The sequence below is a fragment of the Macrobrachium nipponense genome, chromosome 1 (genome assembly GCF_015104395.2).
Source record: "Macrobrachium nipponense isolate FS-2020 chromosome 1, ASM1510439v2, whole genome shotgun sequence".
Taxonomy (NCBI): domain Eukaryota; kingdom Metazoa; phylum Arthropoda; class Malacostraca; order Decapoda; family Palaemonidae; genus Macrobrachium; species Macrobrachium nipponense.
The window spans coordinates 148066717-148092764 of NC_087200.1; the positions used below are offsets into that span (position 1 = coordinate 148066717).

Genomic DNA, 26048 nt, shown 5'->3' on the forward strand with positions numbered 1-26048 from the left:
AATGCTGAATTTATCTCAGAAAGTAATGATGTAAAATAAATTGCATTTAAGTAAGGGTAAATGGTTGACCCATTTCTGTGGCCATAATTTTGACAGGTGTATGCTGTCAGCTGAGGAGGTTGACTAGCTCCCATAACCAATGGTGGCTCCTGACTTAAATTTTCGGGGGTACTGCTTCCGAAAATTTATAGTTATTTTAATACTGCGCAAAATGAAATACATACACATACATGTTACATATAAATTGTTCGTGATCAGCTTGATTCATTCTTTTAAAAATTAAATCCATTCTTCTTGTTTTATTTTGGGCAAAAAGGTTAATAACTTTCTCCTTGATTTCTGAATGACTGGTGAGGAAATTGTTCTCAGTTGAAATTGCAAGTGCACTTAGCCTTTCCTGATTCTTGGTCACTCGTATACAGTCTTCTGCAGACAACAAGATTAGAACTGTGTGAGCGACAGTGCTTTTCTCCAATGTGGGCCCGCCTCTTCCCTCAGATGTGCACATGTGTAAAGCAACCAAACAATGTGTCACTGGAACTATAGAGTACACAGTTCCATACAAGCATTTTTATAGTTTCTTTACTAATGAGATGAATGACGATGACCACTGACGCTGTGAATTATTTATCAAACAATTAAATATTGTGTATAATGTTCAGAGGAAGAAAGAAAAAAACGAAATTATTACACTATGTTATTAATAAATTTTGAGTAAAAACCGGGGGCGCTGCAGTTCCACAGTGCTTGTACGCGAGCTATCTCTGCCCATAAAATGATGTCATGTGAACTACCTATTTAGCTGTTTAATAAATGTCATTGATATTGCAGACAAGCCTATCTCCATTAATATCGCAGTTTGTGTACTGAAAGAGTAAGTGTTTTGGCTGTGAATGCTCTTTAGGCGAGGAAAATGCAGTATGAGTGATGGTGAGGCTGTCGGACTGGCCCTGTCATGCGTTCAAATATTGTCTGTGCCAAATTAAAGTACAGTAAAGTAATATACGTCTGTCCTTTCAACCCAACATAACATCCAAAATATGGATATCAACCTAAATCTGGTGTGCATCTGGCCCTAAATGTAAACAGATATAACGTCCTGTTGTAATCCAATAGGAAGCCTGGAAATGATACAGCTCATATATATGGTAATGCTTAGTTCTCTGACCAGGTACTTTACTCACCACACAAACTTTTTCATCAGTGTTACCTTATACATAATTCTTGTATCTAAACGTCTTGTAACTTGCCTTGGTGTTAGGGTCTCTTGTATTCTACTTTTTTCACAGCAGTTTCATTCATTGCTAGTTTTGATGATCCTTTACAAAAATGCTGCCAACTTTTTCTGTTGTTCCTAGGTTCTAAGCTTGAAAAAACTTTAATTATAGTCCAAGATCCTTAGGTAAATTATAACCGATCCTCAGGTAAATTATAACCAAGGAAAATGGAAGTGAAAGATATATATGACAATATTTTCTTGCAGTACAAATACCTCATTAAACAGATGATCAAGGACAATGAGGTCATACTCCTTCCTCTTCATGTAGAGTTCCTTCACCTGAGGCACACGATAAATATCCCTTGCCATCTTACACATTCTGTCCTTGAAGAGACTGATAACTCCCGTTGCCTTTTTTACTTCATTGAACAAGTTCAGTTTAGTATCTGGAAAATGGGGAAGTCCATGGGGGATTTCTCGGATGTTGGTGTTTTGGTGCTGGATGTTGTAGCTGGACAGCATATCTACCTGAGAGTAAGAGACAATGATATACAATGCACAGATAATAGAAACTTCAATTATTTATCCACTATATTCTAGCTTCAATTCAGTTTGCTTTTTTCTTCACGTGCTAGATATATCAACACTGTCTTTACCATACCATAAGTAAACATAAGCAGTTATCAGAATTTTCGTTTGAAGTCAACTGAACTTTAACTTTATCCATAATGAAAGTGGTTTTAACTTTATCCATAACGAAAGTGGTTTTAATACTTACTTTATGGCCTCGATCTGCTAGGGCCTCTGCCAGGGGCATGATGACATTTCTATGGCTCTTACTAGATATAGGAAGGAGCATGAGGACCTTGTAGGATCTTTGAGGGGGAAGGAGATCTGCCCAGCCAGTGCAGGGCAACATCAGCAAGTGTAGGACACTAAGCCATATCATCTGCAGAAGAGTTTGGTGTTCGTTACAAAGAAAAGGAAGGATTAGATGTGCTCTTGTGTAAACAAATTGAATTGGTTATTGCTAATGTAGAAGGTTTGTAACATATAGTACATATTTACAAAAGATGCCTACTTAAACTAAATAAACTGAAATTGCATAGGAAAGATTGTACAGTCGTGTAGTAAAAACTTTCTTAATTTTTTCTAGGATTGGCAAATGATGATACCTACGCCCTACTAAACCCCTTTAATTTTAATTAGTTCTAGTGTCGACATTTCTCCAAATACTGAATAATATCTACAGCATACTTTGTAATGAATTTTGAACATAACTTTATATGGTATTGTCTCCATCTTTAACAGTAAGCTTGGAAGGAAAATGTCTCAAAAAACAATTATATTTATTCCAAGGGGCAGTAATGATCACACTAACCCACATGGCTACAGGGAGATTTGTGTACTGGTAACCATATTAGAAATATCATTTACAAATACGAGTCCATCCCATAAGATTTCTTCTAGATCACCTTATCATAGTATCTGAAAAGCTGTTTGGATTCCACCAACGTCGAGGCGCACACCAATGTTACCATGCTTATCCGTACTGCAACCAAACGAAGAAAATTACACATATTAACTTATGGATTTTTAAAAGGCTTTGTGTATCAATTTGCAAGAAGACCCAAAATACCGACCTTCAATAATTACCCATACAAAACAAAATGCTGACAAACAGGTTGATTCAGTGCACAGGTTACGTTCGATGCTGGAGAAAGAAAGATAATGAAATTGTCTTTAAGGAAAATTAAGCCAGAACGAAAGTTAGAACAAATGGAGAATAATAAGCAATATCCAGAGGATAATGCATATTGCAGTAGTGGGAAATTAAGAACGATTCAAGTCTTGCAAGTTAAAATTACAGAACTATGCAGTGTGATTAAGGCCACAAACTTTCTTATCACTGCTTATGATAGGAATTTCCTCAACTCCTTTCAGTAATTTCTTGCTTTTGTTTAAAATCATCGCCTAGTCCTTGACAACATTTCTTGTTAAATCTATGTCATCAGATCTCGCCCCAGCTTATGACCAGTCAGGGGCAAGTCAAGTATTGCTCAGGCATTCATGAACTTCCACAAGAAATTTCAAAGCAGAGTCGAAATAAGGTTATATTGCTCTTTTCATGACTAAATGCACAAAATAAGCATGTACTTCAGACATCATGGAAGGAATTATCCATTGCACGAATATACCATGGTCCACTGGTAATCTGGTGCAATACTGCAAATGGTACAGCTGAACCAGGGTCCACAAAAAGGAGCCACCACATTAAATGAAAAAAAAAATCATATACCGAGATATGCAATAATAACAAGAGCACTCGGAGAGAGCAGACCTCTGCCAAGGATTATGAAATTGAAGGGAAAAAGTCTTCTCCCCCCTTCCACATAAATGAAAGCAGGGGAATACAACAAAATTAGAGCCTGGTAAGTTAAATTGCTGTACAGTCCATGGAAGCTCAAGTGATCATTCTTGTCTGACTTCTAAGTCTTGTTCATGTTCATGGCAGCTGTCATTTTCAGTCTTCCACTGAGAATGAGACTACAGGGGTGCAAGTAGACGTCCAGCATGCCAGTGGGCAACAACAACACTGGTAACATTGTAACTTTGTAAGTAAGCTGATTCCTTTTTTTCTTATACAACACTAGCAACAAATAATGTGATTAATGATTCATAATTTGTAGAAGTGCTTATGAAATGTCGTGAAAATGGCCGAATGGTGCATAGTTCTGCATTTGACTATGCACATATTTTTTTTCTTATTTTTTCCTATATGAATACAAATCATTGGTCTTTACATAGGAATTACCTTCATCACAAGCTGGAGCAGGCTGCTCTACACAACAGAATGTTCGGTAGTTAAGCTACCAGTGGGTACCTTTACCACCTCCCTTTGCTGATTTACGTAACCACTAGCCTTATAGCCTTCATCCAGAGTGGACACATTTCTACACCCTCCTCTGCCCGAATGTTTGCTGGCTGTTCTCTGTGCACTTCATCCTGGTGTTTTCCTTCCTTTGTTGGACTTTGTATATTTGAAACATCTGTAAATTTTTGGCCATGCAAACCCTAGTATCATCCAAGAATAGACCTTGCTTTTGCCTGGGTGTTCAAAACCGGCGATGCAACCTCTTTCTTTCACCCTTTGAAGTAGACCTTCACACTGTTTGCACAAAATGTCGCAAGCATGTGTGCCATGACTGATCCTTGTTCTGAGTGTTGTGTTTGGTCCCCAGAGAAGTGGATGAGGTTTGCTGGAAAGAGGAAATCCAGGAAAGCTGCCCATCCATCCTCAGAGCTGTATTCTACTCTGTGTACACTGGGTAGCTCCTTGCCTCTTCCCATGCGACTCTCTTTGGCTACTACCTTATATAAAGGAGAAGTTACTCCTCCATGTTCCAATGTTGCTTTGGCAATGGGTGGTTTGTGTAGAAGGGTGAGGGCCTATCACGAACTCTTGGGGACTTCCCCCGTGTGTTGGGGCTGAGCATTCTCCCCCTAGGCAAAGGGAGGCAGAGATCAGGAAAACCTTTCAAGAACTTAGGGACCTCTGGCTACCCTAGGTTTTCCTGGCAAGCCATCGTGTGGGGCTTGATCTCTTACCTTAATGCCTCCAACTTGCCTACCATCTCTACTGTGTCAGTAACGAGAACTATGGTTTCAGTTGAGGATCCAAGGTCACCATGACTACTGTCTTGCCGCCTTTGGTTAGTCATCCTGTTCCATCAACATTGACACACCCTGAGATATCTCCCGATGCTAAGGATCTTCACTTTCGTCGTCATCATCAGTATCTTCATCTCCAACTGCTTTCGCTTCCTCCCCTTCTCCTTCTGAGGGTCCTGTTATGCAGACAGACTTCAAGAGGGAAAAGGCGGCTGGTCTAGCCTTCTCACGATATGTCTTCTATGAAAGAAGCACGAAGACCTCTTTACAGCTCTCCCCTGTCCTTTAGCAGGGAACCCTCTTCTCGGGTATCCTTGGACATCTGAGGTGCGGGAGCAGTGTGCCCTCGGGTCAGCCACAATGCGGCTTCCATTAACCAAATCCGTCTATGGGGATCCCCCACAAACACTGACACCCAAGGCACCAATAAAAGACACCAGATGTCCCTCATGTCTTATAAAGAACCTTCATCCATGTAGGACTCAAAGTTTTTGACCTGCAAGCACATCCCCATCATAGACCCCCATATAGCAATGTCTTCTGCAGTACACTCCTGTGCCCCAGATGATCTGCGTACACAGGTCTTTCCGAGTATCCAACCCGTGCCATTGAAGGTTTTCCCACTACGGTACAATGAACCTGCATTTTTATGCGAGAATAGGTTCCAGAACCTGCTGTAGAAATGCAAAATCTGCAGAAATACAAAAATCCCCTCTTAAGTGCTTGTAACTGGCATATAACTGCCAAATACCTTGTACCCTTTAAACTAAAATGCTTATAACTGCCTAAAATATGTTTTAACCCTCCACGGCTTAATTTTAAAGTTCAAACAAAAATATGCCTTAAATTATCATGCTAAAACAATTTAATATTTCAAACCAAAGTGCATCTGAAACCACCATCCCAAAACTCCCAAAGTAACCTTACATTACAGTGCTCACCTACTATTGTTACTCTTAAGTAGGCAATATACACCCCTAAATCACCTGTTTCAACAGTCATCGCCAAACTTGACAGTTCAAACAAAAACGTACCCCAAACTATCATCCCAGAAGACCCTAATATCATTTTAAAGTCGTGTTGTAAAATTAAGTACCAACTTTCATGTTACTCTTAAATATCCCCAGTCTTTCAGACGCACCTTTTCTTTGGTCTACGGCATCATTCTGCCCATACTATAATGCACGGGGTATACATTTTACGTATAGTATTGAGATTTTCCTGTGTTGTAAGATGATTTTGAAATTGTATTTATTGTACAGGTATGTATTTTTGAATAGTACCATTGTATAGAGCATACTTAAATTGTTTGCATAGTCTAGAATGACAGGAAATAACCTCTAAACAGAATGCTATGTTTGTACGTCATATTAGTATCTTCGTGATTAAGTATAGATACCTTTATGATAAAAAATAGATACCTTTATGATAAAAAATAGGTACCTTTATGATAAAAAAACAAATTGTTTATACTACAGTAAGTTCTTGGTTTAGGTCGTTTTGTGGTTAGTCCTCCCATCTCCCATAAATTTATTATAGAATTTTTGTGGTCATTCTCGTAGCAAAACTTTTTGTAATTCTCTCTCTCTCTCTCTCTCTCTCTCTCTCTCTCTCTCTCTCTCTCTCTCTCTCTCTCTCTCTCTCTATCTCTAATAATTTCATGAATAAATTCGTTTCTTTTAGCAACTAATTTATTTTCCTAAATAATTCTTTTGGTAATAAGCATCGATCAGCTGATTCCTCAGAACATAAATATTTTGATGAACATTTTGCAAAAGACAAATATACACTTTGATTACTGTATTTTGCTGTGTTTATACATTAATGTCACAGTACGGTGCTGTAATTAGTACAGTAAATAATTTTTTTCATGATAAATGCACTTTCATTCAAGAAATAAGATATAGTTTTATGCAGCAGCCGCATCAGGAAAATAAAGAGGATTTGTTGGCTAATATACTTCTGTTTACATATCTACTGAAGGGGGAATTGAAAATAGGAAAGAATTTATCTCTCTCTCTCTCTCTCTCTCTCTCTCTCTCTCTCTCTCTCTCTCTCTCTCTCTCTCTCTCTCTCTCTCTCTCTCTCTGAGATAAGAGAAAGTTTGATTTTTTATGCACATCTATAGTTATTTTTGTATAGTATAGTTTATAGATAAACAATGTTACTTTGTCACTCCCTTTTTTTTTATATTTTCCATGGTATATACTACATAATTAAAATCCACTGCCAACAGACCATGGGTCCTGCAATTTTCAAACACTGTTCCTATTTCTTTCAAATAATGTGATGCAAAAGTCGACTTACACCTCCAATATGTTGATTGAAGAGACGCATAAAGTGACAAATTGTGCTTGAAGGGGAGAGAGGTGGCAATAGCTCTGACCTCATGAGCTCTAACTTTAAGCAACGTAAAAGAGTTCTTTTTCCAGGAATAAGCTTCTTACATCAGGTCTCTAATGAAGAACAAGAGAGCGTTCTTGGACAGCAGACAAGAGGGACTCTTGACAGAACACCATAGGTTACTAGAAGGTCCCCTGATCTTCTCTGTTCTATCCAGGTAGTGCCTCAATGCTCTGACGGGGCAAAGGATTCTTTCTTCTTTGTCTGTGCCGAGGATATCCATCAATTTCCTTATGTGAAAAGAGCAAGGCCATGGCGTTCTTGGCCAGGAAACTCAAGGTGAACGAGCAGACTAGATCGCCTTGGGAGAATCCAACTCTTCTATCTATAGAGTCTAACGTGTTTAGCTGTGGCCAAGGCTACTAAGAACAGTGTCTTGCACAAAAGGTTCTTAAGGGAAGCGGACTTGAGGGGGTCAAAGGGAGGCCCCGCAAGCCACTTGAGAAGTACACCCAAGTTCCAAGAAACAGCTGCTGACTTCTGTTTGGATGTTTCAAGACTTCAGGTCATGAATATCTTGATTCTATGAAAGATCCAAATTGCAATGCATATCAACAGAGGAAAGCATGGCCCGATAACCTTTAATTGTGGAAGATGAAAGGTTCTTAGAATTCCTTAACTAGAGGAGAAAATCTGCAATCTGGGGTACTGATGTCTCAGAAGAAGAGATGTGATGTCTGAGGCACCATCATCAACTGGTGGACATTGGAAGTATACTGGCGTCTGCACTTTACTATAGCCTCTGCAGCTGCTCTTGAAAAACCCTTCGCTCTGATGAGTTTCCAGACAGGGTTTGAGTGAACAACCGTTGGTGGTATCTCCTGAAATGTGGTTGTCTGAGTAGCCACGGTCTTTGGGTAAGCAGTCGTGAGAAGTTTACCAGAAGACGAAGGTCTGAGAACCATTCCTTCGTGGGCCAGAATGGAGCTACTAAGAGTCATTGACACATTGGTTTGAGATGTAAATGTGTTTGGAACTTCCCTGGCCAAGCTGAAGGGAGGGAAGGCACAGAGGTCCAGACCTTATTAGTCTGTGAGTAGGGGATCTGTCGCTCACGCCAGAGGATCTCGGGCATGGGAGCACAAAAGGGGAAGGCAGTTGTTCCTTGATACCGCATAAAGTCTTCAAGGAGTTTGCCCCATAGTGCAAATCCTGTCGTCCAAAGTTCACTCAGTGGGAAGGACTTGTCTCCAGTGGCTCAGCTTGTTCTCCAGGACATTTAATCTCCCCTGAATAAAGTGGGTGACGAGTGTTAATCATTTCTGGTGGGCCCAAAGAAGCAGCTCTAAAAGGACAACGTCCATCACTTTTTTTATTTCACCACAACGACTTGCTGAGTTCCGATTTATATAATTTGATGTAGAATTCTCTGGCCTTTCTGATGATATAATTATCATGTATGTGCGCAGACTGCATCTGTAGTTATTTATATATAAGTGTTGTTAAGAAACACAAATCAGCTGGCCTGAGTCAGTTTTCTGTCGGTGCGGGTAGGGTACTACATATCTGTCCGCAACTATGTTTATAAGCCCTGTTTATCTGTAATAAATCATCAGTACCCAGATACCTGCCTCTCTGTCTAGTCCTCACAACTGATGACCTCCTGGATTGGACGGTGACTCCGTGGTTTTGGCTCCTGCCATTAGCAAACTCACTACGGCTGCTCACCTTCAGAAAACCTTTAACGGGACCACACTGTGTTACAGTCTAGGTCTCTGAAAGCTCCTTTCTGTGGTCGACACCAACGCCACTAACGGACTTGCTACAGCACACCCTCCCCAGGTGTGTTCTGGCATCGTTCGAACAGTTTGGCTCTGCCATTAACAACACATGTCGACTGCACTCAGAGTCATTAACAGACCCACAAAGCGACTAGTCTTGACTCTGACGAACCCAACACCATTAACCGACTAAACATGGTGCTTAATTCACATTTTGGTGTGAGACAAGTCATGAGGACGGGTAAATGGGTGCTGGTCAGACGGCACACAGGATCAGGCGGCAGTTCGGATACATCAACATTGATGTCGTGGGTCCCTTTGCCTCAATTGGGGGATGCTAGTCATCTTTGGCACCCTCAACAACGCTGCTGCACCTGTGGGCCTCCTCGACCCCCTCACGCCTCTGCCGCACCTTGAGGCCTGCTTGGCCAGCCCAACGTCGCTGCCCCAATGTAGGCCTTCTCGGCCCTCCCAACATGGCTGCCACACCTGTAGGCCTCCTCTGCCCCCTCGATGCCACTGCCACACCTGGGAGCCTGCTCTGCCTGCCCAACATCACTGTTGCACCTGTAGGCCTCCTCGTCCCACCCAATGTTGCTGCTGCACCTGTAGTCCTCCTCATCCCTCCCGGCACTGCTGCCTTGGGCCTGTTCGGCCTCCCTGACATCATTGCCACACCTGTAGGCCTCCTCGGCCCCCGACGCCGCTGCCGCACCTTGGGGCCTGCTTGGCCCTCCCGGTGTCGCTGCTTTACCTGTAGGCCTCCTCGGCCCGCCCGACGCTGCTGCCGCACCTGGGGGGGCTCCTCAGCCCTCCCAACACAGCTGCCGAACCTGGGGACCTCCCCAGCCTGCCCCATTGTGCCACCACACAAAAGTCTGCGGCGAACATGAACGATAGTCAAAACCTCCAGGCATCACCAGGGGAGGCATCCTGTTAGCTAGAACGCCGAAGGACTCGGCAATCGGTGATGCCCCACAACAAGTGATCACAAGGACACAGGGTCGACTCCTGCCTCAGAGACGTGTTATTGTATTTTATCATTCAACCATTATTCCATTATAATTGTCTGGGGGGGGGGGGAGTATTTGTAAGGAAAACATCCTTCACTATTTTTATTTCACTACAACGACTTGCTAAGTTCCAATTTATAATATCTGATGTAGAATTCTCTGGCCTTTTTACCGATATAATTATCATGTATTTGCGCAGACTGCGTCTGTAGTAACAGGCAGACACCAGTTATTGGCGTACTCGGTTATCAGGGATCCAGTTTTTTGGTGCTAAAGAAAACTGACAATTTATGGCGCCATAACGGGACAAGTTCCAGTTATTAGCACCAAAAGTGTTCTTATGGAACGCCATAAGGGTGCTTATGGCGCCAATAACCGGTATTCAGTGCCATAAATCACTGAGTTTCAGTTAATGGCGGTTTTTGCTTATCAGCACACCCCGGGAATGGAACCCCTCCACCAATAACGGGGGAATGCCTGTATTTATGTATAAGTGTTGGTAAAGAAACCAAATCGGCTGCCCCACGTCAGTTTTCTCTCGCTGCAGGTCGGGTACTACATATCCATCTGCAGCTATGTTTATAAACCCTGTTTATCTATAATAAATCATCAGTACCCAGATACCTGCCTGTCTGTCTAGTCCTCACAGATCTTTTGCCATCTGTGCAGTATCGTAATATTTGTGTCTTATTCTATCATCAATCCTGCAATAAAAACTAAGACGACTTAAAGCCTCGACTGAGAGAGATTTCCAAGAAGATCACAGAGACGATCGGCAAGGCGCCAACTAGAAACGAAGCTTTCTAAGAGACCACTAATTATGATATCATTAATTACTGTTATTGTCCTGACTATTAGGCATGCATACTTACAATGCTATTCTGCATTATCCTACTAAGACAATATGACTAACTGTGACTGTGTAAGACTAACAAAAGACATTGTTTGTATAATAACTACTGTACTACTAAAACTCTCATGCTGGCTTCTGCAGTCATCCTAGGTAACTAGACATGTAGTACCGCAAGTATTCCACTGCATACCTATATATTATACCCTTAACTGTAACTATTATTTGACATTGTTTGTGCATGGTATACCGCATTTAATTGGCATTGAGGATGGGATGTGGTTAACGTGATTTTTGCTCTGTCAGAGATTAGGCTAAGTGCTAGAATTGTTAGGCTAATTTGTTCCTCCTAGATAGACAGCTAGATGCTGATTGCTAATTTTGTACTATTTACTACAGTAGGTATGTTCTATTTGTAGTGATCCTGTTTCATAGGCTAAGCTGTTTACTTGGTGGGCTGTAGGCTAAGATAGGTTAGGCTATGTATTGTAAACTATGTTAGGCTAGTGTTTACTGCTATATATACTAATTGCTGTTGTATTTGAGGCTTGGTTAGCTCTGTACTACTATATTTTTGAAGATGGCAGGTATTGTTGGTCTTATGAATCCGTACAATGAAGGGGAGGAGCATTTTGACTCCTATTGTAGTAGGATTAATATGTATTTCATAGCTAATGACATTAAAGATGCCAAGAAAGTTGCTGTATACTTCACTTTGACAGGGCCAAAGGTTTTTAGTTTGGCTAGGGATTTACTCTCCCCTGAGCCTGAAGAGAGCACCTATGAGCAAATAATTGCCACTCTGCGTAGTCACTATAAACTAAACCTGTTCTCATCTATGAGCGTTTTAAGTTCAATTCTTATGCTCAGAAGTTAAGAGCGCTTTAAGTTCTATTCTTTTGCTCAAAAGTCAGGAGAGTATGTTAATGATTTTGTTAAAGCACTAAAGGCCCATACTTGTGAGTTTTGGGCAACGCTGTCTAAGATATTACATGATAAGGTTCAGCAGGTGTTGTTGGCTGAATCTGACAACCTTTGAGAAGGCCATTAGTGTGGCCACAGCTAGGGAAGCTGTGTCGAACTATGTACAAGCGATGGTGAGTGGTTTGGTACACCATGTACCATGGTTCCCAGTGGATCCAAAGAAGACTTTTCTGTCTAATGCTAAGAATCATCCTAATGGTAGTGTTAAACCTTCTAATCCTAATCCAAGTGTTAGACCTAATATTCCTAAGACTCACTGTACAGGTTGTGGTAAGTTACATTGGAAAAAGGATTGGCCTTTTAAGAATGCAGTGTGTCATGCATGTAAGCAGAAAGATCACATCAAGAAGATGTGTTTTCAGGTAAAATCTAATCAGTCTTTGCAGAAAGCTCAGTCAAAGAGCAATGTAAATTTCCCCAAGGAGATGGTCCGTCTAATGAATCTGCAGGTGATCCGTGCTATGATTATGTCTATTCTGTTGCTGTAGTGAGGGATAATCCTGTAATTCTAGATGTATTGCTAAATACTGTATGTGTTCCAATGGAGGTAGACACTGGTGCTGCCTGTACTCTTATCTCTAAAGGTCAGTAAGACCAGTTATGGTCTGTAGCTTCAAAAGACCCAGTACTTAACCCATCTATGGTTAGTCTAAAGGCATATGGTGGTGCTAGGCATATGGTGATGCTGCTGTTGAGGTGGCTGGTGAGATTGATGTCTGTTAAACTCGAAAATGGTTCTGAGGTGAGCTCTGCTATGGTCGTCATTGTCAATGGTGAGGGTCCTTGTTTGTTAGGTAGGGAATTTATAAAGGGGCTTAGGGTGTTGGACAACATTCACAGCGTCTCTGCTATGGCCGATTCTATTAAGAATGAATTTCCAGACTTGTTCTCAGAAGGCTTGGGTTGCTTTAAGGGGCGTAAATTTGCTATTGAAGTTGATCCATCAGTACCACCTAAGTTTTGTAAGGCACATACAGTTCCATACGCACTGCGAACTAAGGTTGATCAGGAGGTTGACCGACTTCAGAGATAGGATGTTAGTTCTACTGTGACTAAGAGCCCATGGGCTGCAGCAGTGGTTCCTTTGGTAAAGCCAAATAACAAAATCAGATTATGTGGGGACTATAAACTCATAGTAAATCGTGTGGTTCATCTCGACACATATCCTATTCCTTCACTTGATATCCTATTCCTTCACTTGATGACTTGTTTAGTGGTTTGGCTCAAGGTAATGTATTCTCGAAACTCGATATGAATCAAGCATTTGCTCAGTTATGCCTTGATAAGGATTTGAAGAAGTGTACAGTAATAAATACTCACAGAGGGTTGTTTCAGTATAACCAGTTAAGTTTTGGGATCTCAGCAGTTCCAAGAATTTTCCAGCAGGCTATGGAGGAGTTGTTGAAGGATATCCCTGGTGTATTTTGCTATCTGGACGATATTCTGATGACAGGTGCTACTGAGGTAGAAATTAATGAGCATCTAAGACGGGTTTTAGCAACTCTTCTGACTGCTGATCTACAGTTAAGCTCAGAGAAATGTACTATTGGTATCACTGGTGTTTCATACTTAGGCTATATGATTGATCAAGAAGTTTGCCATCCTACTAAGGAAAAAGTCCAAGCTAACGCAGGAGCTCCTGCCCCCAATGATGTCACTCAGTTGCGATCCTTTCTAGGGCTTCTGAACTTTTATAGGAGGGTTTTTACCTCAAGCACCTAGTATGTTGGAACCTTGAATCATCTGCTAAAAGTGAAAACTCCTTGGGTATGGGGTAAAGAACAAGAATCTGCATTCTCAGAGTGTAAGAAGGCACTCATGAGTTCCAGCATTCTGATCCAAAGTTACCACTAGTTGTTGTTGCTGACAGTAGCTCATATGGTATTGGTGCTGTTCTCTGTCATTTGGTGGATGGAGTGGAGAGACCTATATTTGTATTTTGCTTCACACACACTAATTTCAGCAGAATGTAACTATGCGCAAGTAGAGAAAAAAGCCGTTGCTATTGTATTTGCTTTTTGCAAGTGTCACTATAACTTGTGAGGTCAGAATAATTTCACAGTTGTGACAGATCACAAACCCCTGTTGGGAATCTTCTCACCTGTTAAGAGTATTCCTCCTAAGTCTTCAAGTCGGATTCAATGTTGGGCTTTACTACTCCATGCTTGTAAATTCCCACTACATCATCTCTCAGATACACTTTGTACTGTAGATGCTCTAATTCGTCTTCCCCTAATATCTGCTACAGACTCTACCCCACCACCAGCTGATTGGATTAATTTAGTAAGTTTCCCGGAATCTCTACCTGTAACTAGTACTGATATCAAGGAGCAAACTTGTAAGGATCCTACACTAGCTAGAGTCTTGTGCTTTTGTGAGGTAGTTAGGACTACAAATACTGGGACTTTAAATGATTCAGAGCTTACTCCCTATGTCATGAAAAGGGATGAACTTTCCCAACAAAATAGTTGTGATTTATGGGGATCTCGAGTAGTCATTCCACCTAAACTAAAGGATAGTTTGTTAGTAGAACTACACATGGGTCATTTGGGTTCGCTGTGTATGAAAGAGCTCGCACATAGTTATTTTTGGTGGCCTAAGCTAGATAGTGACTTGGAAAGTTTGACAAACTCATGTCCTAAGGTAGAACTGCATCCTTGGAAATGGCTTACACATCCTTCCCCCTCAAAGTGAGACCACCTTGACATGGTGAGGGGGGCTCTTGAACCCCTGGAATTTGTTCCCGGGTTTGAGTCCAAGAGTCTCGTATTTAAAATATTAGAAATTTTTTGGAGTAATTTAGTGGGATTTTCCACTTGTTGAAAAATTTCACTGCTTAGGTGAGTCTGAAAAGGGATCGTGCCTTGGAAGGGGTTTGCATTCAAAGCTAATTGTGGGAGTTGTGGTAGTTGAGTCACCACCCGATATGGTTTGGACCTAAGAGATAGTGATGGGATTTTCTTATTGCCATCTTGAGGCCGGAACCATCTCCAGGGATCAGGGTGGGGCTGGTGTTTGGGGATGGGACTCCTGGCTTCTGTCTGGAAGCCCACCAATACATTTGGAGTGGGGAGTCAGTCCCCATTAGTGGGGGCAGAACGCTCAGCAGGCGGATTGGCTTATACCTGGGCCACTGCAAGCATATTGATTCCATCCCGAAAGGGTAGGGTATGGGGTGGACCCATTGGGAGTCAACTCTCACTTGTGCCATTGGTGGAGAATGCGAATACCCGACTGATCCACGATACTTTCTTGATAAAACCAAGCAGGTTTGGGTGTGTAGGTGAGCCAGTTTGTGTGAGATGGTCTGGTGTGTGCGTGCTAATTATCCTCGGATCGCTTTGTGGGCTTTTGACAGTTTGTTGGGGTGGTGAGACTAGGCATTAGAAGCTGCCTTGGTTTCCTTCTCTGATGTGCTGTTTGGGTCTCAGCTGGGCTCTTAGGTGTTGGGTGCAGACTTTTTGGACTTCTGAATGTGAACTGGCATAATTCTATGGATTTAGACAATAGTTTTCCCTCCCCTGGATCTGAATGTGAATTGGCATAATTCTATGGATTTAGACAATAGTTTTCCCTCCCCTGGATCCGACGACTTCTGGCATGAAGATGGATATGAGCTCTGCTGTCGGACAGAATCAAACACCGAGACACCAGGGTGTTAGTAAATCTGTTGTATTTGATCCTAATAGTAGAGTCCTTCATTGCGCTAATATAAAATTGTCATTAGATTATGAGTGTTTATACAGTGTAATGAAACAATTTGGTAAAGTGGAAAGAATGAAATTAGTTCTGGAAAAAGACAAGCAGTCATTTTCTGCGTATGTTAAATTTTCCTCACCCTTGGAAGCTAGTGAGGCACAACAAAGACTCCATGGCCACATTCTCAATGATTCAGTTCTTAGCACGAAAGTGTTTTCAGTGAAAAGTTTAAATGATGAACCATTTGATTTTATCCCTAAGAATGCAGAACATGGACCAGCCCCATGTACCAGAGCGCTTCCTACCCCTTTATGGCAGGGAGAAAATTTTTTTATAAAGGCTGCTGAATGTATTGAGAGCAAGGTAGGTTCCATTCCCATTGGAAACTTGAGCGTTATGGAAAGAACTTGCTAATAAAAGCTGGTAATGAAACCCAAGCAATTTTGCTATCGAATTTTAAACCTCCTGAAAGTGGAAATATCGAATGTATTGCATCATATAGATTCTTTAACACACTGAAAGGGGTAGTATACTCAAAAGACCTGCATGTTTTAGTATACTCAAAAGACCTGCATGTTTTAGTATACTCAAAAGACCTGCATGTTTTTGAAGAGGAGATTCTCCATCGATGTCCTCCTTGTTTATCTAACTTAAAAAAACTAGGAGGTGATGCAGCTATTCTTTTAACCTTCTCCTCCAGTTACCTACCTGATACTATCATTGTTGGCCATGAGAGGATGCAGGTTAAAAGATATAAAAGAAATCCTAAACAGTGTCGCAAATGTTTACAAAACTCATGTGAAAACAACAAAAGATGTGTGTACTCTGCGGAGCATGATAATTTTGATGAGTGTGTAGCAGCCCAATAGGTTTCAATGTAAGGGTGATCACTCTCCAAATTCTAGGACTTGCCTCAGATACAGATTTTAAGATGTATTGGCAGTGGTTGACAATGAACATAGCATTAGCGAAGCAAAGAGTGTGGTAATGGGGGCAAACAAAAGTGCCAACTCTACTTATGCTTCAGTAATAAAACTTATGAAAAGTGCCAGCAATGTAAGGCAACTAATAACTGCATCTGATAATAGGCATCACATACCTGCTACTCCACGGACTGTTAATAATGAAAATCCCAAGTCTGTCAAGAAATTTTCATCTGCTAGTGCCTTGGAATCCAACACCAAAAGTTTTACTTAAAGAAGTACAGAAAACTCACATCCCAAAGTCAATACAAAGGTGACTAATATGATAGTTGCAGGCTCACCTCCCAAAAAAAGGGAGCCAAAATCAATTAATAATTCGGAAGCTGTTCCAAAAACACTTCCAACAAGAGTAAGCCAAGTGACCGAGCCCAATTAGATAGAGCTACTTCAGAGCCATCAATTGTTACAGCCACAAACAAAAATGAAAACAAAACTATAATTACAACCACCAAGAACCACACAAGGAATACATCCCCAAATAATGATGGATTTAAAATAAAAACCTCAAATGGGTTCAGTGTTTTGAAAGAGATCTCTCCACCTAGAAAGGTGGTTCCAAAAGCAGGTTAGCCCAAAAACGTGTGTTCTGATCAGTCTTGCCGCCCTAAGACAAATGAACCTTGTGATTCGCAGAATCACAGTAGAAATTCTGATAAGAATCATAACCAGTAATATGATCAGCCAAAAACTAAATTCCAATTCAAATGAAAAGGGATTAAAGAAACAATCACTTCTAAAGGAGAACTTTCCTCTCCACACTAGGAACAGTACGTCCCCTCTAAGGAGGGGGAAGTAGCACTTTTTACCACCTTAACATTCATGTTCGATATCCTTCAGTGGAACTGTAAAGGTCTCAGTTTTACCACCTTAACATTCATGTTCGATATCCTTCAGTGGAACTGTAAAGGTCTCAGTTTTACCACCTTAACATTCATGTTCGATATCCTTCAGTGGGTCTCAGAGCCCGTACAGAAGACCTTAAAGTCTTAATTCATGAATCCAATTGAGGGATTATATGCCTGCAGGAGACAATGTTAGGTAACTCCTTATAATCCTGGACTAAATTATTCAATATTTAACTCTTCTCCCCCAAGTGGTGGTCGGGCCCATGAAGGTGCTGCAATTATTGTTAATAAATCTCTGCAGCACTCCATAATACAATTAAATACAACTCCAGGCTGTTGCTATTTCAGTCATCTTGGAAAAGAGGATAACAGTCTGCTCCTTATACCTTCCTCCAGATCTTGTTTTTAATGGTGAAGATATTCAGTCCTTAATTAACCAACTTCCAGCTCCTTTACTTTTCCTAGGAGATTTTATTGCCCACACCCCCCTTTGGGGAAGCTGGTTTCTAGACAGTAAAGGGAAATTAATTGAAGAGGTTATTGATAGGAATGATGTAATCTTATATAATAATAGGTCAATGACTTTCCACAGCATTCATGATCATCATTTCTCTGCACTGGACCTTAGTTTCTCTTTGTGGAATAATGTATATTACTATTCAATTGCTGTACTATCCATTTCCATGCATTTAATAAAATTGTTTATTGTGAACGCATCCGCATGTGTCGCCCTGTATGCACCCCACACATGCACATAATTATTCTTCTTGCTGCTCTTGGCGCTAACTGCACACCCTGCAGAGCCTCTGTACTGATTTACCTTTTGCTGCTTGGAATAAACAAATCTACGACTCAGGATATCATATCTCCCATCCCGCAATCTTTCGTCTTCTAAGGCAAGACATCACCACCTATCACTGTTCTTCATCAAGTATCCCCCTTGATTTTAGTTGGTCTGTTAACGAAAATTTAAATGGGAATGATCATTACCCAATCCATTTGAAATATGCTGTGAATGGTCCATCTGAAGTTTTACCGAAGTGGAAGGTAGAGGAGGCAGACTGAGATTATTTCAGTAAGGGCGTCAAACTAGTTAGGGAGTTTGAGTCAATTCATTCTCATCTAGATGCTTATGATTACTTTATTGAATCTACTCTGAAGAGTGCTGAAGGCTCTATTCCCAAAACAAAAGGCAAACCTCATAGACCTGCAGTTCCCTGGTGGAATAAGACTTGTGGTATTCTGAGGAAAGTTACTAGGAAGTGCTACAGACGTTACAAAACTAGTGGTTCTCCTCAATCTAAATTAATCTACAAACGTGCTTTAGCCAAGCAACAGTACTTTTATAAGAGAGCCAAAAGAGAAAGTTGACTTTACTATATTAATGGAATAAACTCAAAGACTCCACTGAAAGTGGTGTGGCGCAAAATAAGGAAACTGAGTGGGAAATTTGTTGCGTCACCATTACCCTCATTGAAAATAAATGACACTCTGATCACAGAGCCCACTGAAGAATTATTCTCGAGAATTTAAAAAAGTTAGGAATTCTGAAATGATTCTGGAATTCGATTCAGGAAAATCTGAACCCTTACAACTACAGGTTTTCCTTGAGAGAATTACTGGAGGCGCTCTCCTCTAGTGAATCCACAACTCCAGGTGAGGATACAATCATATATGAAATGCTTAAACACCTCCCAGACGATGCCAAAAAATATGTACTCAAGATTATAAACAAAATATGGGAAACTGGAATTCTACCCAATGATTGGAAAATATCCATAGTTGTTCCAATTAAAAAGCCTAATAAAGATGCTTCCCTAGCCACCAGCTATAGACCAATAGTTCTTACCAGCTGTGTGTGTAAGCTGATGGAGAAAATGATAAATACTAGCCTAGTTTGGCACATAGAAACTAAAGGATAATATCATCATTTCAATTTGGTTTCAGGAAAAACCGCTCCACCCTTGATCAGTTGCTGAGACTGACCAACCAAATCCAGCAAGGATTCGCCAAACAATGTCAGACCATCGGAGTATTTTTTGACCTCGAAAAAGCGTATGACACTGCCTGGAGAATTGGCATCATGAAACAATTGCACAAGATGGGCATATGTGGAAGAATGATCATATTTATATATCCTTTTTAACGGACAGATTTTTTAAGGTAAAAGTGGGAAACTTTCTCCCAACCTTTTGTGCATGAGGAAGGAGTTCCCCAAGGAAGCGTTTTAAGTGTAACACTCTTTTCAGTGGCAATAAATAGTGGTTGAAAAAATCTTGCCTCCTGTAAAATGCTCACTTTTTGTTGATGACCTTGCAATATACTGCACAGGATAAGATTCATTGTCAGTATGTAAACATCTACAAAGGTCTATTAATGCTGTGGGCTGATGAGAATGGTTTTAAGTTCTCCTCAGCCCCCCAACTAAAACCAGAAACAACCTTTAAAATATTAAAAGATTTACCAGATGCCAGTGTGTGGAAGAAGTTCCCACACTTAGTTTAAAAAGGATCTATCATTCCTTATGAAAGTGAAGTAAAATTTCTGGGGATGATTATTGACCACAAATTAACATGGGCCAGCCACATAAATGCCCTAAAGATTAATGTAAAAAAACCTTTGAATTTTTTAAAGGTTGTTTCTGGTTTTAGTTAGGGGGCTGATAAAAAAGCCTTTTTGAGGCTATATGACTCGCTGTGTCGCTCCAAGCTAGACTACGGCTGTCAGATCTATCCCTCAGCAGATTGAGAATATGCTCAGGGGCTTTTAGAACTTTTGTTGAAAGCATATATGCCGACACAGATCAGCTTCCCCTTGATATTAGAAGGCAAGAGCTAGGGTTGCAATATGAAAAGTTCTCCCAAAAATCCCTCCTTTCAAGTACCTAAGGAAACAGACTCGTGGAATTTCTCTGGTACAAGAGCTTCTAAACCATTCCAAATTCGATTGAACAAGGATGTTAGGGATAACCATCTCAAATCCCAGAAAGTCTTGGAAGTAAAACATCCTGTAAATCCTCCAAGCTTATTCCTGAAGCATTAGTATGCAAGAAATCATTTAAGAAGGATTGTACTGAAGAAGAGATTAGGGGAAAATTCTTAGAGCACAACGTTACCCATGCCAATTATGTGAAGATTTATACAGATGGATCAAAGTCATATAGTGGTGTTGGGTATGCTGTTATCCTTGGTGATACAGCATATACAGCTAAATTACCTGACTTTGCATCAATATTTACTGCCGAATTAACAGCCGTAGTCTCTGCCTTAGATTTAGTTCTTCAAATTAGTGACACCAATTTTGTTATATACTTGGATTCTAAAAGCAATTTAGAAGCTATCAAAAAATTTAATAGCTTTCATCTGTTAATCCAAAAACTTCAGTAGTCGCTTTTTCGTATATATTGTCTGCGTAAGTCAGTCTCTTTCTGTTGGCTCCCTTCTCACGTGGGGATTCACGGAAACGAGACTGCAGACAGGGAAGTAAAAGCTGCTAGCGCTTTCCCAGAAACAACCTTTAGGAAAGTGCCTCATACAGACCTAAAAGGTCCTATTAGGTCTTATGTATTAAGTGAATGGCAAGAAACATGGACTTCTCCTCTTCTTGCCAATAATAATAAGTATAGAAATATTAGGAAAAATATACTGCCGTGGAATTCGTCATTCCAGCTTGACAGACGAACAGAGGTTATTTTAACGAGATTAAGGATTGGGCACACTTATTTAACCCATCAGTTTATTTTAGAAGGAAGCAGCCCACCAGTGTGTGCTTCCTGCGACGAGATACAAACAGTGGAGCACATTCTGGTGGTTTGCCCCAGATATTTTAATCAAAGGGAAAGATACTTTCAGGGTAAATCCCTCTCAAAAATCTTGGGGTATGAATCAGATATTTCTGCTCTCACTCCTTTTTAAAGTGTGTAAAAATTTTTAATAACATTTGGATAACTATTTATGTATCATACAGATTTTTAAAGACACTAAACTATTTTTAATATATATTATGCCATTCATTAAACTTTATATTTTTATTTTATTTATTAGTCACATCTGATTTTATGAATCATTTCTTTCACTAATTCATTAATTTATTTACCCTAAATCAACTTATTTAACCTTTATTACGGCGCTGAACGGCCTTCTTGGCCCCAGTGCCTGGGCTTTAGCCCTAAATATCATACATCCATCCATCCATCCTACACATCCTAGACATCAACTTCATGTTTTTCATGCTGCGCTGGTAGGTGGTCACTATTTTCTTGTGGTAGTAGACGCATACTCCAAGTGGTTGGATGTGTATCCTACATCAGGTACTACTGCGAAGAAGACTAGTCAGTGTTTATACCATTCCTTTTCAAGGTTTGGCCTCCCTATTTCAATTGTCTCTGATAATATTCCATGTTTTATCTCTCAAGAGTTTAAGGATTTTTGTAAGAATGGTGGTATTAGGCACATTACCACTGCAGCATACAAACACTCTACTAATGGGTTAGCAGAGAAAATGGTGCAGACTCTGAAGAAGGCACTTCGTACTTTTAGTCATCTATACAGGACACTTTGGTCCGATTTCTATTCAACTATAGGTCAACTCATACTACTACAGGTATGTCACCAGTGGAGTTAATGTTTGGTAGATGCCTATGCTCTCATTTAGATCTATTATGGCCTGCTGATGGTGTGTCATCTAGGGTTATGAACCATCAGCAAGCACAAAGGACAGAGCATACGGGCACTAAAGTTGCACCTCCTACCTTAATCACCAATAATGATTCAAAATTATACCCCAGGTGGTTCTAAGTGGATTCCTTTCACGGTTGTCGAGCAGACGGGTCCCCCATCCTACAAATGTGGTTTATCCTCAGAAAATATAGTAGAGGCACTAGGACCAGATGATTACTAGACTGTTACTCCATCACCTCAACAGACTCCACCCATTGATTCTTCAACTAGTTGTCTTCTCCATCTATTCAGGAGAGTGTGGAACCTACTATACTTTGTTTTTTTCCATCTGTCCACCCGCCTGTGGTGTTTGCGTATGGTAACACTGCATCCTGGGCTGTAGATAGGTTCGCTAGGTGTAAGGTTTAGGTAAATAAAAGGATATCTGGGTGTACATTTGCAACTGAAAATTGTTATGATAATGTACTGTATGCTAATTACACCGTTAATATTCGAAATAGGATATTGTTATCATTGTATTGTTAAGATGGATTTGTAATTTCAACTAATGTCTAAAATGTGGATGCTGTTTTTTTGTTTTACTAAGGGTGGAGGTTGTATAGAATTGTAAGGGGGATTTCTTTTACAAAGGGTGGAAGGGTGCAGTATGGTAATATTTGTCGTATTCTATCATCTTTCCTATAATAGAAACTAAGAAGACTTAATGCCTCTACTAAGAGAGATTTCCAAGAAGATCACAGAGACGACCGACAAGGTGCCAACTAGAAACGACGCTTTCTGAGACCACTAACTATGGTATTAACTACTGTTACTGTCCAGTCCAGACTATCAGGCATGCATGCATACAATGCTATTCTACATTATCCTACTAAGACAAAAGAACTTACTGTGACTGTTTAAGACTGACAAAGGACATTGTTTATATAATAACTACTACTAAAACTTTCGTGCTGGTTTCTGCAGTCATCCTAGGTAGCTAGACATATAATACTATAAGTATTCCACTACTTATATATCATACCCTTAACTGTAACTATTCTCTGACATTGTGGGTAGTATACAGCAGTCTGACAAAGGGAAAAGTGTGTGTGCCCCTGTTTCTTGATGTACGATAGGGCAGTGGTGTTGTCGGCATGCACAACCACTATCTTGTTGCACATAAAAGAGGAAAAGTGACATAGGCCTAGATGGAATGCCTAGGAGGCCTCCCCCGCCTAGATCCAAGGTATCAGAGTAAAACTCCAGGTCAGGGTTGGGAGGAAGAGGGAATCTCCCCTGAAAATCTTGCCTCTGGAAACCACCACATGAGATTAGACTTTATTTCCTGAGTGATAGGAAAGACCATTGAGTCTGGTTGAGTCTTCTTGTCCCTGTTGGTTTTTAGGAAGAACTGGGGACTCCACATGCAGCCTGCCCAACGGAAGGAAGGTCTCGATTGAAGACAGCATTCCTAGAAGACTCATCCACTGCAAGGCTAAGCACGATACGAGAGAGAAACTTGTCGACTTACTGAATACAATTTGCAACTTTCTTGGAGGATGGAAAAGCCTGAGAAGTCCGAGAGTTGAGAATCATTCCCAAATAAAGGATCTCCTGAGATGGAACCAGCTTGGATTTCTTGGATTTAGAGGGACTCCCAAATCTTGGGAGAGTTGAAGCATTGTCTGAAGGTTCTTTGTGTACTGTTCTTTCAACCAAGAGCGAAAAAGCCAATTGTCCAAATAAAGGCTGGTGTTAAGCCTACTAGGTGAAGCATTTGGTGAGAGGAGAATACTTGTTGTGTTGTGGAGATGACAAAGCAGAGGGACCGAAACTGGAAGACTTGGAAGACAAACTTGAGGTACTTCCTGGACACTGGATGAATGGAGAAGTGAAAATACATGTCCTGCATATCTAGTGATCATCCAATCACTCGGATGAATGGAAGCCATGACTGACTGGCTTGTTTCCATTTTGAACTTGGTCTTTTCTACAAAGTGATTGAGGGCGCTTACATCCAGGACCGGCCTCCAGCCCCCTGATGTCTTGGGAGCTACAAACACAGGATTGTAAAAATCCCTAAGAGAGGATGTCTGCTACTTCTTCTATGGCCTTCAGGAGGAGGAAGGACACTTCATCTCTTGAGTATGCCATCAATGCGATGGGAGAGGAAACTAAAGGAGGGGTCTCAGAAAACAGAATGTAGTAGCTCTCCTTCAATACCCTGATGATCCATGGCTCTGCTCCTCTTTGAGCCCACTTCTCCCAGAATGTGAGAAGCTTGGTTGCCACTGGGGCACAAACGAGTTCTGGCTCACTTCTTAGGTTGGGGTTTGGAGGCAAAGTGCTTCTTGAGGGACTTCAATTGGAAGTATAGGTTAGAGCAAGATTTATGTTGAGACTGGGGTCTTTTCTCCCTAAAGGGGTGCTGCTGCAGGGGAGAGACGAACTTCAGAGGAAAGGGCGCCGATGAAGAAGACTTGGGATGTGAAGACTGTCAGAAGATCCTGGGTGGACCTCTTTTGCAGATCTGAAGCAATCTGCTCTTCCATGTCCTATGGGAAGAGATGGGAGGGGTCCAGAAGTGCAAAAAGCAAGGCTGACCTCTGAGAGGGCGTAACCCCTCACAAAACAAAAGAACACCAAAGGTTCCTCTTCTTCAGGAGCCTGAAGGCGAAGAGAGACTCTAGTTCCACTGAACTGTCACAAACAGCCTTGTCTGCACAAGAGAGCGCCATCAGGTCTGCAGAAAGAATCTGCTAATTCTGAGGCATTCTCGATCTTCTTAGCAAGAGCGCTCACTGTCCAATCTAGGAAGCGGAACACAAACACATTGAACAAATTCTTGACGGGTCTAACTCTGCTGAAGAGAAGAAAGCTCTGGCTGAGGCGAAGGCTGAGCGACGTGAGGAGTCGATGAGGCTAGAGAAGTCCCCTTGGGAGGAAGCTGTGACTCCCAGGCGGGAAATGAAGGAGTAGCTGGTGTGAAAAAACCAGGATAACTTTTCAGGAGAAAACAAAGCAGAACCTTGTAAGCAATCAGTTGAGCTGAGTCTTGTTCTGTGTCATTTTCCTCCTCTGAAGAAACTGGGGAGAGGTCATCAAGAGTCTTGGTGGAATCTCCGGCAGGTGGGGCTTTCCTGATATAACTCAGGATCTCTACAAGTTAGAGGAGAACTTTGTAGCAAAGTGGTTATAGACATGGTTGGACCGCTGCCGAAGACAAAGAAGGGAAATGAGTATTTGTTAACATTAATGTGTCCTCTGACAAGATATCCAGAGGCAATCCCTGTTAAAAACATATCTGCCAAGATAGTTGCTGAAAAACTTGTGGAGTTTTTCTCAAAGTTTAGTATACCAGAAATAGTACTAAGTGATAGAGAAACAAACTTTACTTCAAAGTTATTCCAGGATGTGATGAATTTGTTAGGAATGAAAAACAGTTATCCACTGCATATCATCCAGAAACTCAAGGTACCTTGGAAAGGCTCCACCAGACATTGAAAAGTATGCTGACAAAGTATTGTTCTGAGTCAGGAAGAGAACAGGATGTTGGTTTACCATTTAATATTGTTTGAAGGTAGTAGTGCTTATCAAGAAAGTATGGGATGTTCACCTAATGAGATGATTTTTGGTAGGGAAGTGAGAGGACCGTTGAAGATTCTTGCAGAAGAATGGGAAGAAAATCAAGAGGAAACCCAAGGAGAGTATGTGAAGAACTTAAGGAAAAGGTTTAAATTCTTACCTGTCAAGAGATTTCCCCTCACTAATAAATTTCAAGGTCTTACAAGATAATTCAGAAGTTAAGTGATAGAACTTATGTGATTGAAACACCAGAAAGAAGAAGATGACAAAGGAAGATACATGTGAACCTCTTGAAACCTTATTTCTCAGAAACTAAAACTGAAACTGTGTCAATAACACAAACAACTTCATCTACAGAAGACGATGATGGCTACGAATTGGGAGCTGAAAGCAAGATGATTAGTTCTTCAATTTTG

At 40.9% G+C, this 26048-nt stretch overlaps 1 protein-coding gene across 7 annotated transcripts in view; it reads right to left on the bottom strand.

Annotated features, from left to right (window-relative positions):
- LOC135219737 (UDP-glycosyltransferase UGT5-like) overlaps positions 1-26048 on the bottom strand; it is a 49448-nt gene that overhangs the window by 12470 nt on the left and 10930 nt on the right. For 5 of the 7 annotated variants that reach the window (XM_064256750.1, XM_064256743.1, XM_064256745.1 and 2 more), the window contains 3 exons: positions 2695-2771; positions 1998-2168; positions 1493-1747 (listed from right to left, as the gene is read on the bottom strand). In XM_064256750.1, the coding sequence (XP_064112820.1) occupies positions 1493-1747; positions 1998-2168; positions 2695-2771 (503 nt within the window). The remainder of the gene's footprint in view (positions 1-1492; positions 1748-1997; positions 2169-2694; positions 2772-26048) is intronic. The other 2 variants (XM_064256748.1, XM_064256749.1) reach the window with 1 other exon arrangement.